The 15717-nt window shown below is 47.4% G+C and overlaps 1 protein-coding gene across 10 annotated transcripts in view; it reads right to left on the reverse strand.

Moving 5' to 3' along the window:
* ADGRB2 (adhesion G protein-coupled receptor B2) overlaps window positions 1–15717 on the reverse strand; it is a 161883-nt gene that overhangs the window by 143283 nt on the left and 2883 nt on the right. For 3 of the 10 annotated variants that reach the window (XM_082232765.1, XM_082232763.1, XM_082232764.1), the window contains exon 1: window positions 15151–15346. The exons of 2 other annotated variants lie outside the window; for them this stretch is intronic. In XM_082232765.1, the coding sequence (XP_082088891.1) occupies window positions 15151–15180 (30 nt within the window). In that variant the 5' untranslated portion in view covers window positions 15181–15346. Of the gene's footprint in view, window positions 1–15150; window positions 15352–15717 lie in introns of those variants that run through there. 5 more of the 10 variants (XM_082232766.1, XM_082232768.1, XM_082232771.1 and 2 more) reach the window with 4 other exon arrangements.

Consider the following 15717-nt stretch of genomic DNA (forward strand, 5'->3'; position numbering starts at 1 on the left):
GAACACCTGTATTGGTTGTACAGATGGATTTCATGTGCTTTTAGTGTTTTAAATTTGGTGTTCAGGTTTTGTTTTTGTTTTTTGGTGCACCACCCCAATATTTTTGCATGGAAAGAGAAGGAAGGAAAAGAAAAGAAAAGACACCAGGGGAAAGATGCTATCCTACCTTATCCCTTGCTAAACTGTTCTTTTTCTACTAGTAGTGATTTAAAAGAAAACTGCTGGGGTGCATTTAAAAATATGATTCCCTGCCTGCAGTCTGAAGTGGTACAGTCCATTCTATCCGCCACAGGCCTCTACCACCTCATCCCTTTGCATGCATGAACCCGGCCTAAGCCGCCAAGCAAAGTGTTTTACATGGGCTTTTAATCGCTTAACGGCTGGTTAAGATGCTGTAAGCCGTTTAATGTGCTCTGAGCTTCCCCCGTTGTGAAGTTACCCCAAAGGGAAGATGCAGCAAAGAGGGGATCAGAAGCAGGAGGATTTGCTCATCTGCTTACCCCGCAAGAACCCAGGCAAGTAAAGAAGCAGATGTTCTGCATTGCCAGCCACCTTTGTAAAAACGTTTATGCCAGGAAGAACTGGAAAAGGTAGTGGGAACGGAAGCAGGCATCTGACTACCATGGGCTTCAAAAGCCTCAATTTCACTTAAAAGACTAAAAAGATCCCAACATTTTTCAGGATTGGTGAGGAAACAAAAGTCATCTCACTTCAATAACGCAGCCCCTTGCACCCCAGAGCCTTGCTTATTAATCCAGATTTATGCATATCCACTCACTTACGTTCAATTGCTCTTGGTAGTGCAGATCAGCTTCTTTCCATTCCGTGTCAGTTTAGCACATGCTCAGACACAGATGTAGTCCATCTTGTTTCCAATGAACAACCCCCAATATCTAATTTTCCACATGTTCTTTCTCTAAAATATGCAGGTTTTTTTAGACATATTCCCTAAAATAAGCATTTTTGTAGAAATATTCCCCAGAAATTACACATTGGTACATATGCTTGAATGGAGATTCCCGCATTGCAGGGGGTTGAACTAGATGACCCCAGGATCCCTTCCAACTCTACAATTCTATACATGTTTTTCCCACCAAACCTGCACCACACATTTTGGAGAAATATGTTCCAATCTGCATGTAAGCCAGCCAATGAGGTCAGAGTCCTTTAAGGCAAAGGCGGAGAACCGCTGGCACTCCAGATGTTAGAGAGCTGCTTTGTGATGAATCAGACCATTGGTCCATCCAGCTCAGTATTGTCTACACAGACTGACAGCAGCTCTCCAGGATTTCAGGGAGAAATCTTTAACAGCTCTACCTGGAGATGCCGCCTTCTGCATGCAAGGCAGTTGCTCCACCACTGAGCTACGACACTTCCTCTTGGAACTCCAATTCCCATGAGCCCCAGTCAACACGGCCAGTAATGGTTAGGGATGATGGAAGCTGAAGTCCAACACCATCTGGGATGGGGCTGCTAGTTCCCTCTTCTCTGCTCTAAAATACAAACCGACAAAACTCTTCCTCCCTCCCTAGTAGCACCAGACAGTTGCATCACAAGCAGCAGCAGAACTGAGCACCGGGAGACAGTGATGCCCCTCGCTGCCTTTTCCGCAGCCCCAATCCAGTCATTTACCAGGCAGAGGGGAGCCTGTGAGGTCTTTTTCCGCAGCCAAGAGAGGCAGGCGCAGTTATAAGACAATTAGCCTTTGTTTAGAATGTTCATTATCTCACTCAGCAGCAGCCGGCAAGGGGGGGTGTGAGAATAAGGGAGCGCTCTGCTGCAGAAAAGCTGGCCCACTGCAATCCAGCTTCCCCATCTCATAATCCCAAAGCCAAGCTGCAGATGCCTCCCCAGCTGGGTGGTGGAACCCAGGATTCCTAGGCACAGCCTCCAGGAAAGAGCTATCGGCAGGACTATCCCACAGACCAGACATTTTTCAACGTGCCAAAAGGCATGTTGTTCAATAAAATGGTGACTTAGTTCAGGTGCTGTCATCCTGGTGCCCTCCAGGCGTGGGCTGTTGGCAATGGGGAATAGCGTGGTGTAGTGGCCTGAAGCAGAGGAAAGGAACCTGCTGCTCTGGAAATGGAGCTGGATTCTACCTCCCACCATCCATGATCATTGCCTAGGCTGGTTGAGACTGATGGGAGATGAACTCCATCAACTTCTTAGAGTATTGGACTCGGATCAGGAAAGCATAGCTCAGTTCTCCATACAGCTATAAAATTCATTAGGCAAGCCTAGGCCAGTCACCATCTGTCAGTCTAACCCACCTCACAAGGCAATTGTGGTGATAAAAATGGCAGGAGGGAACCGTGTTTTCTGCCATGAGTTCCTTGGAGGAGGAGGAGGATCAAAAATAATACAGCAATGTTAACAGATGCAGCTTTTAAAAAGAAGGCTCGGAGGAATTAATGAAAGATGGGTCAAGTCAAAGGCTTTTAACCATAGCAGCTGAACTGAGCCTCCACTTAGGGAGGCAGACTACAAAATGATTAGATGCTGGGAATAAATGGTGGGGTAGCCACCACCTCTTTGTGAGCTTCCAAGGGACTCTTGCTGACCAACACTAGAAAGCATGTTTTGGAATTATCCAGTTGTTGATGTTTTTAAGGTATTTTTGAAGCTGTTGAATTGGGATGGATCAGCCATCCGGCAAGTTCTGCATTGGCTGGGGATGATGGGAGTTGTTGTCCAAAAAAATGGAAGGCACCAGGTTGGTGAAGGCTGCTTTAGGGTGTGTTGGGTGCTTAGCTGGGTTCTTCAACATGTTGTGCTGCTTGCTGTTGCCTCCTTCGGGGCAATGTGTTTTTCAAATGTGGGGCTCTCTCCTTGGGGCCCTATCAAGGTCCCCTGAGGAGTCTGTGGACCAGGCACTGGTGTTTAGCAGCAGAGATGCCTTCTCAGGTGAGGCTCCTGTGCCCACAGACCTGCACAGGATGGACCAAGAAGAAGATCCAGCTTCGCCTTGGAGTTGCAGCTGCCAGAGGACTCTGGCTTCATGGAGTCCTGGTCTGGGGCCACAACACAACTGCTGTTGCTGGATTCCCCTCTGTGGGTGATGTTTTCAGGAAAGGACTGTATGTTTTGCAGAGGAAAAAAGGAGAGTCCCATGTTTTGGCTTTGTGGAAAGGGACATCCCCACAATTTTTACCTTGAAAGCAGAATTTAAGCTCCGTAATGCCGGAGAACGGCTCCTCCTCTGCTCTTCCATCAGAAGACAGATTTCTTCAAAAGGGTATAGATGTTTTCCTGATAACATCATAGTAGCAACAGGAAGATAGGGCAATTCCTCAAAGACCTGATTATAATTCAGAGAGACTTCACAGAATTTCAATTAAGGGCAGAAAAGAAAGAAAAGAGAAAAGAAAAGCCAGACAAAGCTTCTCGTTCCCCAAAGCTAGAAGTGACTGAATGACTTCTGTGAGGGTGTCTCACAGAAGAAAGGAAGGAGCAGCAGCGGCTTGGAGGGCAGAGGACAAGAGAGGCAGGCAGAGATACTGCAGCGCTACGTCAATCTCACCCACACACATTGAGGAGTAAAATGCAAGACCCACACAAATTACAGTTTTGTGCCATCTTCTAAGAATGGCCATGGTAAAGACCAGCCTATCATCATTTTGAATAATCCATAGGGCCACATATCCCCAAGTTTGGTCATTTGTGACCAGGGAGTTGGGACAAAGCATTCACAAAGCTTTTGATTCCTGGTCACCTGGAGACAAAATGTATTCATCACGGGAGACCAAGCAAGGAGCTATCTAGAAGCCTGGTCTGTCTGTATCAGGTATGAGGAAGCTACACACCTGACTTCTGTGGGATCAGCAAGGAATTGTACCTCCTGACCAGCAACAAGACCCATCAGCAACTAAGCCTGGTCACTGCTGTCAAACTTAGCTGGATCCAAACCATGGTCTACAATGTTCACCAGGAAGTTTTTAAGGCCCCTGGACCTCTTGACTATGGCTGCAGTCAAAAGTGCATAGCAAAAGACTCAAAATCCTCCTTTCATTCCCTGTGAAGATGCACTAAATTTACAAGACACGCTGGATCACACTGGAGGAGGCATTACACCTGGATGGCCAGCTGGCAACTCCATCCAGGAGTGCTTTTTGGCCAGCTGAAGCTGTTGAGCTAGCTGCACTCATCCATCTTGACCATAGGAACATAAGCCTCCACAGCTACGTCCAGGGTGGATGACTGAAACACATTCTCTATGGAAAAGCCTCAAAAAGCTTCAGCTGTTCCAATATGCAGATGCAAGGATGTTGGTGATCGCACATGTGTTGCACTAATTCTGCAACAGCTGCCTTGGTGGTTATCCATCTGTTTCAGTGCACAATTCAAAGTGTTGTTGAGTACCTTTAAAGCTGTACATGTCTTAGATGTAGTATACCTTAAGGCAAGGGCACTAAACCTTGAGCTTGGTGGCTCTACCGTGACCCCACCAATTTCAGTGACCATAGGGGTAAATGAAGTAATAATAATTGAGAAGAGCGCAGTGCACTAATTGATGGACCTCCCATCCACTCTCTCCCTGGTCATCAGACTGACTGTTTGATGAACAGAGAAGGGACAATAACTACTACTACTACTCCTCGGCTGATCTGCACCTCTTCCTAACATCTTTGGATGTCCCTTTGGGGCTATTGCTGTCCAAGAGTGCAACTGCTCTAGATTCTGAAGTGAGTCTTCCCTCCAAGGGAACCTGCACAACTTAAAGAGTATTTGAAAGACACCTGTATGCCTTGGTGGTTAGCAGACTGGAAGCAGGATGTGTTTCCTTTTTTAAGATGCTGTGGCCTTACATGTTCTTCCACTTTAAGGCTTTGGACTCATTTTTCAGGCCATCCTTAATAGTTTTGCCTCTTTTCTTCCCACAGATGCGAAGAAGAGATGTCCTCACCACCACATTCACTCCTTGTGTTTGGGAAACCTCCATTTTTGCTTTTCACGATTCAGACTCTCTCTCAGTGATGCCAAAGCAGCCCAAGCGACAGTTAGAAGGGGCCCTTGGCCAACCTCTGTCTGCTCTCGTTGGGGCTAATTGTTGTTAGCAAATGATCCTCCTTTGGGGTTTTACTAGACCTCTGGGGCCATTTCTAGCCAAAGTATGCAAGAGCTATTGGAGGCAGGGGAGGCATGAGCACAGCAATATTTTGGTCTAATCTGGCAGTATGCCAGCCCCCTGTTTGCTTGCAAAACTTGAACCTTAGCAAAATAGTATCTGCCTCGAACACAGAGGTATGAGAATTGCAAATTCTGGGGGAAATTCTCCATTTGAAGTTTGGAAGCCAGCTCAAGCCCCAAGAAAGGAGCCCAGAAAGTTGTAGAGCACAATAATACCTTCCTCAAGCAGTGAGACATCACAATGCAATTTGGAACTCATAATCCTGTTTTGCATTCAGACATCAGCTTGACACTTGCACCCAATTTCCAAGAAAAAATATGGATTCTCATGACACTGTAAGCCAAACTACGGCTCACTGAAACAGGTCGTGCATTCAGAGAGGAGTTGCAGCTGCTCTGATCCTCTCTGGTCCCTTCTGCTCCCTGGCCACACTTTGGCTTAGCAGGTCATCTGAATCCAGGCTTAGGGCTGAGCTCTTCCCTTCCTAACCAAGCCAAGAAGGTCTGGGGAGGAGCAAAGTGGCTGGGATCTCCTCTTTGAGAGCCCCAGTGCTTGCCTTGCGCTGTCCTGGTTGATGGCAGGCCCCAGACTGAAGAATGGTTTCACAGGAGGCTGAATTGCACAAGGGAGACAATCCCAGCAAACTGGCATTCGTGCGGCATGCAATCAAAGCTGTCCGGAGTACAGCCCACTGTTGAGGGAGGTTGGTGGGGGAAGGAGAGGGGTTTGCCCAGAAGTGCCTACAGAACATCCCACTGGGCCGGGAGCCAGGGGAAGGCTCCTTTTCTCCCTTCCTGGCCCGCTGCCACTCTCCATTCCAAGGAGCCTGAATGCATCTTTGGCACAATTCACCAAGCTGATGTCGTTAACAGCGATGCTTTTTGCCAATCGCTGGATCAGAGTCGCTATCACTGGCAGCCAGGCGGCCCTTTTTGGGAATTTATTTTACCTTAACTGTCATTAAAAAATTTTTTTTCAAAGGTCTTCCAAATGCGAGTTTGAGTTTAAAAGCTGCTCCAAGATTAAGGATTATTCTCTGCCAGAGAACACTCTGTGCCTGCCTTATAGCCTTGAGTGATTTACAGGACTGCCCATGCCTGGGGGGGGGGAGAGAGAGTGTGTGTGTGTGTGTGTGTGTGAGAGAGAGAGAGAGAGAGAGAGAGAGAGAGAGAGAGAGAGAATTGAGATCAGGGAGAGGGGACTCGTCTGGATTTGTAAAGTTAGAGCACTGGGACTAGAGTTGGGGGCAACAGCAGCAACAGAAACATTGAATATTGGTAGTGGCACCCTCCCTGTGGAACGCCCTCCCACCAGATGTCAAAGAGAACAACAACTACCAGACTTTCAGAAGACATCTGAAGGCAGCCCTGTTTAGGGAAGCTTTTAATGTTTGATGTATTACAGTATTTTAATATTTATTTGGAAGCCGCCCAGAGTGGCTGGGAAAGCCCAGCCAGATGGGTGGGGTATAAATAATAAAGGTAAAGGTACCCCTGCCCGTACAGGCCAGTCTTGACAGACTCTAGGGTTGTGCGCTCATCTCACTCTATAGGCCGGGAGCCAGCGCTGTCCGCAGACACTTCCAGGTCACGTGGCCAGCGTGACAAAGCTGCTCTGGCGAGCCAGCGCAACGCACACGGAAACGCCATTTACCTTCCAGCTAGTAAGCGGTCCCTATTTATCTACTTGCACCCGGGGGTGCTTTCGAACTGCTAGGTTGGCAGGCGCTGGGACCGAGCAGTGGGAGCTCACCCCGTCGTGGGGATTCGAACCGCCGACCATGCGATCGGCAAGTCCTAGGTGCTGAGGTTTAACCCACAGCGCCACCCGCATCCCAAATAAATAAATTATTATTATTATTATTATTATTATTATTATTATTATTATTATTAATTATAAAAAGTGTTTCACATTACTATACTACTATCCTTACAACCACCCTGCAAGCTAGGCAGGCACTGTTAGCCTCACAGTGCAGACAGACATGGGGCTGGCCATTCTAAGGCACCCCAGCAAGTTCCTGGAAGAGGCAAAAATCTGAACATGGACCTCCCAATTCATCCATCAGACTTTCCACCTCTAAGCTAATCCAATGGAATACTGTAACATCCTTTTGCTCTGCACCAGTATAAGAGCTGCTGTGACTTGCTTTGCCCCAAGGCACATCTAGCTCAACATTGAACCTTCATTACTACTAATTCACATGCAGCCATCCCAGTAAGGGAACACCTGGATTTAGGGCCTCCTTTTCCCTGTGACCCCAATTTGCAATTAGTTTATACCTCACCTTTCCTGCTATGAACTCAGGTAGATGTAGACTCTTCTCCCTGCCCCCCCCCATTTTATCTTCATAACAGTCCTGTGAGGTATGTTTAGGCTGAGAGACAGTGACTGGTCTGTGGTCACCCTGGGAGCTCCCTGTCTGAGTGAGGATTTGAACCCTGGTCTCCCAGGTCCTAGTCTGACACTCTAACTTCTATACCACACGAACAATTGCAAGGATGGTTTAACAACACACAGGTACATGAGCTGGATCCAGATCAGCTACCTGGCAGGGTAGAGTACAAACTGTGGGGGCAGGTGATCAGGTCCTATTTTGGGGCTTCCGATTGGGACATTTGGTTGACCACTATGAGAACAGGAGGGTGGACAAGGTGGACCATTGGACTGATCCAGCAGGCTCTGTTTGTGTTCTTAGGAGTAGCAGAAGGGGGTTAAACATTTTCTGTTCCCTGCTGTTGCCCTGATCTGGAGCAGACACATACACAGAGAGACAAACACAGAATTGCTATTTGCACTGGAAAGAAACCTCCCAGCACACCAGGGGGAGCCTCATTTGGAGATGCAGAAGGGCTGACCTGGACTGAGGCTGCAGCAGGAGGCAAATGGCCCTGGGGTACCCAATGGAGGAGTGGACATTAGCAGTAGAACCATGCCAAGAGGTTTTTAGGATCCTCTTACACTGAGTCGACCTTCCTTCCTCCTCTCCACGCCACATGGCCAGTTTTGGACCTGTGACAATCACAGGCAACTCTGGCTTTGGAACTTTGAGAATCAAAGCACAACTCTGGATTTCAGCACAGAACAAAGAAGCGTGTGCCCCGGTTACTGGAAGTTTGAGAAGTGTTAACGTAGCATACTCTCCTTAGCTTAGTCTGGGAGCTGGCATTGTAAAGCAGGGAAAAACAAAAAGCAGAACTTGGTTAAGAATGTAAGAGGAGCCCTGCTGTTGAATCAGGCCAAGGACACACCTAGGCCACTAAGGTGGGCTCCCAGTGGCCAACCAGACGCCTGTGGGAAACCCAAAGGCAGGACCCAAGCCCAAGAGCCCTCTGCCCTCCTGTGGCTTCCAGCAACTGGTATTCAGAAGCATTACTGCCATGGAAGCAGAGAAGAGCTATCATGGCTAGTAGCAATTGGTAGCCTTTTCCTCCACGAACAGCCTTCACCAACCTGCTGCCCTCCAGATGTTTATCTGGAGAGCAGCAGCTTGGTGAAAGCCACTGTAAATCAATGACTACATACAATGGCAAAATCCATGCCCTATTAGGATTGCGTTTCCTGTTCTCTTCCTTTCTCTCTGCCACAGACCCCCTCTTCGTGTGTTTCTTATCTGCTGTATATTGTGTGAGGGGCGGTGGTGGCAGGGGGAGTCCCATGTGATCCGCAGTTGCTGCAGTCTGTCTCCAGACTGGGGTGGGGGGGGGGGAGTACCGCTCCACTAGCTGTCACGTCTGGCAGTCATGAAGTGGCCCAATCCGAGCGCATTTCTCTAATTTGTTTTTAAAGGCAGTTGAGGCAATGGCCACTCCCAGCATCCCACAGCAATTAATTTCACTAGCTATTTATATGGAGTTCCTTCTCTTCATTTTTTTAAGCTTGCTGCTGTGCTCTTTTCACAGATGGGCCCCAGTTTTGCTACGTGGAGGGGATGTAGAAGGGCCTTCACTGCACTGGTGCAATCCAGGTGCATTCTTCTGGCTGGGGCTGAGGAGAATTGTATTTCAATAGTGTTAAAATAGGATTGGACAAATATGGAGTTAGGTGGGCCTGTGGCCTGATTCAGTATAAGGCAGCTTCCTGTGTTCCTTGGGGCTGCAGTATCACCATGATGCCACTGTGAACAGGGATGGCTTCCCTCAACGAATCCTGGCTCTTCTCATGCTCTTATTGCCCACTGTAGCAAAATTATGTAATTCATCACATCACTTAAAGTAAATTACATTGCCATTATATCATTACACCCCATTCATTTCAATGCAAAGGAAGCAAATTGGGGTGGGGGGAGGACATAATCAATTACATAACATGTGCAGACTGAAAACAACAACAGCAAATACCAATCCTTCAGGGCCGATGACTGTTGTCCTCACACTCTTCTTGTGGGCCACAGCTGGAATGTCCCCAGCCTAAACTGGACCATTGGTCTGATCTACTAAGGCAGTCCTTGGGCTCTTAAGACAATGAGTATTTTTATGTCTCTCTCTCTGCTCCTTGTCTAATCACTAATCTCTCCTTGCCTCTCCTTTTCTTATCTTCTCAATCTTGACTTTTATTAGTCAAATCCTGCAAACCTCAAGAGAACAGACTGCTTTGCTCTGCAAGATCTACTTCCTGAGATAGGAGCTGACAGGAGACCCAGATACTTGCTACAATCAAGAGATGCTGACTCTCCTGGGCAGTGGACAGCACTTCCAAGAAAGGCTTCTCTAATGATAGAAGGAGCTGCATCCTGCCAAGCCAGACCAATGGCCTGCTGGTCTCATCCAGCAATGCTGACCCACATTGGCAATAGCCCTCAAACCCAGTCTTTTTGGCTGCTTCAGATCCCCGATGCCTCATGGGGTGCAGCTTAATTGGATGGTGTGATGAGCATAATGCAAACCTCCAGAAAAGGAACCAAGTCCCCTGTGGATGAAAAAGATTGGTCTCCAGGCAACCACACTGGAAAACCATGCCAAAGCTGTGTTTCCATTTCGGGGTAAAAAAAGAGTTAAACCTATAACATTCTTTGCAGTAGGCTCTGCATGTAATATATTGGCAGGTATTAAACCGTCTTAAATCACAAAATGGCCTGGTTAGCACATAACACAAAGACAGAGTTTGTCTAGGCAAACTGTGGCTTGCTTGAACATGAGCTAGAATCTAGATCGTCCGACAGCCCAAATTAGTGTAAGGCAGCTCCCCATGTTCCTAGCAGGACTCTCTCACAATCTCCCTGAAAGTGAAAAGGGACCACAGAGGTCTATGAGAAAGCAGGATACCTGCCCTAGTTGCAGCATGGGCTCATTGTCCTTCACTATGATAAACAGGCTTGCCCCAACATTGGATAATACTCAACTAAGTTTTACTCAGGACAGATCTATTGAAATCAATGGACCTAACTCAGAAGGTGGTTTGTAAACGGAGGTTGAATGGCCATCTGTCAGGGTTTCTTTAGCTGTGATTCCTGCAGTGAATGGGGTTGGACTACATGACCCTTGGGGTCCCTTACAACTCTATGATTCTATGAACTCATAGCATGAAATTAGCATTCACTAATTTCAATAGACCTACTCTAACTTAACATGGCTTCTATCTCTGTTGACAACCAAAATTAAAAAAGGACAGGTTCCTGCACAACAGTCACAAAGTTCTCTTATGTCACTCAACCCTCTAATAGTCCAAAGACTCCAACCCCCCCCCCCTGAAGAGACCTATGGGTCACTCCCACCCTGGTTGGGGAACCAGCCTGAGGTTTCCCAACCCAGGTGGAAGTGACCCATAGGTCCTCCAGGTCTCTCTATCTGGCCAACAGGACTCTTCCCAAGCCATGGTTCCCCTTCTGAGGCTATATCGCTCCCCAGGCCTACCCCTGCAAGTGCAGTTCTGCAGCTGGAAAATCTCTTTGCTTGCTTGGAAACTGGAAAGATGGAAAGATGGCTTGGGGTGGAAGCCTCTGACTTTTTGTGTGTGACTGGAATGCAGCTGACTACAAAAGTGGGAGCTGCCTACCCATTGCCCCACCCACTACTTCCTCTGGCCCTGCCTACCCCGGCATGTGACCCCCTGTCTGAAAAAGGTTCCCCAAGTGTATATCCAACCACAGCCTTACAAACATCTCTGCACAAGGAGCTTCTTTTACAAAAGGGGTTAAGAACAGACAGATCAGTCTATTTCTGGTCTCTGTTCATTTTGCAGGTGCACATTAATTTGTGCTCCCACATTAATTTGTGATTTTTAAAAAAGTATTTTATCTCAATGAATGCATTTCTAAATGTATTTTATTCAAAACTATTTTTTTTTATTAATCATGACATGTTTTTTGAGCAGAGAACTCCACTGCAAAATTCACAAGTGCAAAATCCAAAGTATAAGTACGTTCCAATCTATGTATTAATCTGGGAGTTGCAAATTGGGTCAGTTTGCTTCAAAATGCACAACTCCCTTGATGAAGCAAGAAAACGAGAGTCTTCCAAGGGGCAGGAGGGGAGGAGGGAGCTGTTTTAAGCACAACTTCTCTAACTATGCCATGCGATGTAATTCTGTCATGCAAAACACAGGAGAAGGGACTTGGGAGGAGATGCAAGGAAAAGAGCATTGCAGGATTGCACTGGATTTCAGAGCAATTTCTCCCTGTCCTCCTGGGCAGAAATTAGCTGGCTAGAGTGTCCTTATCAAATGTGACACGTTCCTCGTGCTCTCCCTTGCGCCGTGACAGCTGTCGCATCGGGAGGAATTACAGACTCTGGATGAAACAGAAGCTAAGCACTCTCGCCGAATTACAACTGGATTTCCTGAGTTGATCTGAAAGGGAGGGGCAGCCACAGATGAATGGCCATGCTGGCTGGGGGCTGATGGGAGCTGATCTGGAGGGCACCAAGTTGGGCACAGCTGCAGTAGGAGTTTGGAGACGGTTTCTTTTCCTGTCCAGAGATCTCCTGTTCTCAGAATTCACAAAATAAAGCCCTGGTCCCTTCCAGTGGTCTGTCTCTTGCTCTGCATGCAGATATTTCTGGGTTCAATCCCTGATGTGGTCTGGAGAACTACAAAAGGCTTCCCTCTCCTTAAGACCCTGGAAAACCACTGCCAGCTAGAATAGACGGCAGCATAAGCAACTTCAGACATTCATCAGATATGAGGTTAAGAGTTCTGCTGAAAGCCTGCAGCCAAAGAGTTGGCCACTGGTTGTATATGAATGGGCCCTTTTATCTTCACCTCTCCACCTCCTGGCTGAGTGAACCTTGTCCCACTGGATAAGTCTTCAAAGCTTCCTTCTTAGATTGCTCAGTTTCTTAGGCAGACTTCTTTCTATTTTTCCACTCTAGCATGCCCTGCCCCTTCTCCATCATCAGAACAGCTCAGTCCAATGGCAGCCTGCTTTGTGCTCTTCTGTGATACTCCAGCATCTCAGTCAATCACTGGCAACGATTTCGTGGCCACCACCAAACCTTTTAGGGTATTCCAGTGAAGGTGATTCTTACTCTGAATGTCCAAATTCAGCTCCTTAAAATACAACCACCACCACCATTGGAACTTGTCACTTTACTGGGAACGCAGAAGCAACAGCCCACTTACTTAAACACTCCACATTTAGGATGATGGCTTTGTTTCATTCCATGCACACATTCCCAGGCACCTCAGTCCCCCACTCTGCCACAGAAGCTGCTCCATGCACTACCCTTGGTTCCATTTCTCTCTTGCAGCTCCATCCCATGGAAGGAAAGACCCTGTGATGACAGATCTGCCTGGGGCCCAACCAGCACTGTCTCCACCACCATCTGGGGGTAGAGGTTCCATTCACAGCTGTACACTAGAGATGCCCGTTCCGCAACTTCACAATTTCTGCCTTCTTGTGCCTGAATGAGATGCCAAATGGGGCCATCTCAAGAGCGTGTCGCAGAGAGCAAAGCGTTAAGCAGTGGACTAGAAAGGCAAAAGGGGTCACTCAGTGAGAGACATATTTCTACAGCAGCAGAGGAGGCTGCCATCACTGGCCCTTTCCTGTGAGTGAAGATGCTGCCAATCTCATGGCCAGCTGAGACCAGGACTAAATAAAACCCATCAGCCCGCTCCAAGCTGGCTCTCTTGCTGTGGAGGGTGGGGGACACATCCGCTCAACTTGAGGCCCACTGCCTCCAATCTGCAAAGCTCTCCACAGAGATTTACAGCAAGAGGGGTGAAAGGATTTCCTAGCTCTGCCTGTCCCCAAGCTGATGCTTTGGACTCCAGCTCTCATCAGCCCTAAGTAGTCATGCTGTGCTGTGGTTGATAGGTGTTGCAGTCCAAAACATCTGGAGGGCACCAGCTTGGGGAAGGCTGTCCCAGATGGACACACACACACACACACACACACAATTAATCTCTCCTGGATTGATTGACACAATCCAGATTCTAATGCATCTAAAGGAAGGAGAGCAAGGCGGGCAACTGTACAGAGCAGAGAAATCCTAACAGCTGTTCATTTCTAGAGAGAGGTTGATGGGGGTGGGTTTGAGCTTGCATGTAAAATGTGTGATGCATCCTGGAGACCCATGCTTCCCAAACCAAATTTGGGGAGCCTAGCTCCCATTACTTGGCCATAGGCACTCTGCACATGCTCTGATTATTTGACAGCCTCCAGCCCTGAAGTTCAAACAAGCTCTGGAGCAGAGTCCCAGCTCAAAGCAGTTCAAGAAACTGAGGCAAGGTGCATGATCCTGGAGAAGGTAAAGAACAGCCCCAGAATCACTAACTAATCTGATGTGGCAGGAAAAAAGAAAATCCTTCCCACCTGTAAATCCATAGCATCAAACAATGAGCAAAGGGAAGCAGGTAAACCTACTCACTGAAGATGAGTGACTATTTTATAAGTCTGGCTTAAGAATCTCAGTGATGAGGCAAGTAAATGAACCAGCTCCATAAGGTCTTGTAGCATGCCATGCCAAAAAACGTTTGATATAATACACACAGAGATTTCTCTGCAATCCAGAAATCACGTTTAGGCTGTAATTCAAAACACATTTACTAATGAACAAGCCCCATGAACAGCAAGGGGCATGCTTCTCACTAAACATATATTGATTTATGTAACAATATGATCATAAAACATCTTGCAAAAAAAAAAACACACACACACACACACACAACTATACCACTTAAGCCTGGGCTCAAATTCTTAGCACACTTACTAGAATGTGAGAGCTGTTGGACTCCATAGAACCTACTTCTAGGAAAGCCTGCCTAAGATTTAATTGTAAGATTTTTTTTAAAAAATACACTGAACAACACTTGAGAATATCTGTAGCACATTTGAGCATGCAAAATGCTCCATGTCTATCTGGGTAATCCTTCCAATGATGCTGTAAGGCAGGTCAGGATTAATATCACCCTCATATAGTTGAGAAGGAGACGAAGCTGAGAGCATAGTCCCCCCCCCCACACACACATGCACACACAACCCTGCAACCCTCCTGGCAAGTGTATCTTCACTGAGGTGTGGGGAGGGGACCAGGAGGACCTCTTGGCTGCCTTACAACAAATGAGACCCTTGGTCCTTCTGGCTCTGGAAACTTCAACCAACAGCAACATTCCAGAGCTTCAGGCAGGGTTCTATCCCAGCCATACCTGGAGATACTGCTGGGGACTGAACCTAAGAACTTCTGTATGCAAAGCATTTGCTCTGCTCCTGGAACACAGGAAGCTGCCTTATACTGAGTCAGACCATTGGTCTACCTAGCTCAGTATCACTGACTGGCAAGGGATCCCCACCAGGGCTTAGGCAGGAGTCTCTCCCAGCCCTGCCTGGAGTTGCCATTGGGGACTGAACCTGGAAGCTTCTGCCTGCAGAGCAAGTGCTCTACCACTGAGTTCCAGCCCTTCCCCAACCCCTAGTGGCTTGCGCTCTCAACCAAACAGAGAAACTGCCTCACTGTTCCATATGCACCCATTAAATAAATAGTGTTGGAAGGGATCACTTAGTCTCTAAAGCCGGGGTGAGGAACCTGTGGCCCTACAGATGCCGCTGGACTACAGCTCCCATCATCCTTGAAGATGCTCACCAGGGCTGATGGAAGTTGGGAGTCCGACATCGTTTGATGGGCAGCCACATGTTCAACACCCCCGTTCTATGGTCCACGGGAGCTGAAGCCGCCCTTTGTGTCACAGAAGTGTTCCCAGAAATCGCAACAAAATCTGTCCCTCTGAATGCAGCCAGGCAAGTGCATAGAGGAACGGAGCAGAATGTTAACCAATGGTGCAAATGAAGGAAGGGGAGGAAAAAAACAAGACAGATGCATAGAAGTGACTCATCTCACTACACCTCCCCACCAGCATCTAAATGCACATTTTCACTCCCTGTCATGTTACACACACATCCTCTTATTCATCGCTCCAAAAAGAATAATGTCAGACTAGCGTCTATAGCAAAAGCTGCTGCAGGTATTTGAATCCAGCCACCACAAAATACTTTATATTGAGATCAGCCTTCAACCTGGTGCTCCCCTCCAGATGTTTTGGCTGAGGCTGATGAGAATCGTAGTCCAAAACATCTAGCAATGACCAGGCTGACAAAAGTTGATTTAGATCTATGAAGATATTTAGTTTGCACATGAGAAGGGTTAGGGGCA

Source organism: Podarcis vaucheri (assembly GCF_965113315.1).
Source record: "Podarcis vaucheri genome assembly, chromosome: 7".
Classification (NCBI taxonomy): domain Eukaryota; kingdom Metazoa; phylum Chordata; class Lepidosauria; order Squamata; family Lacertidae; genus Podarcis; species Podarcis vaucheri.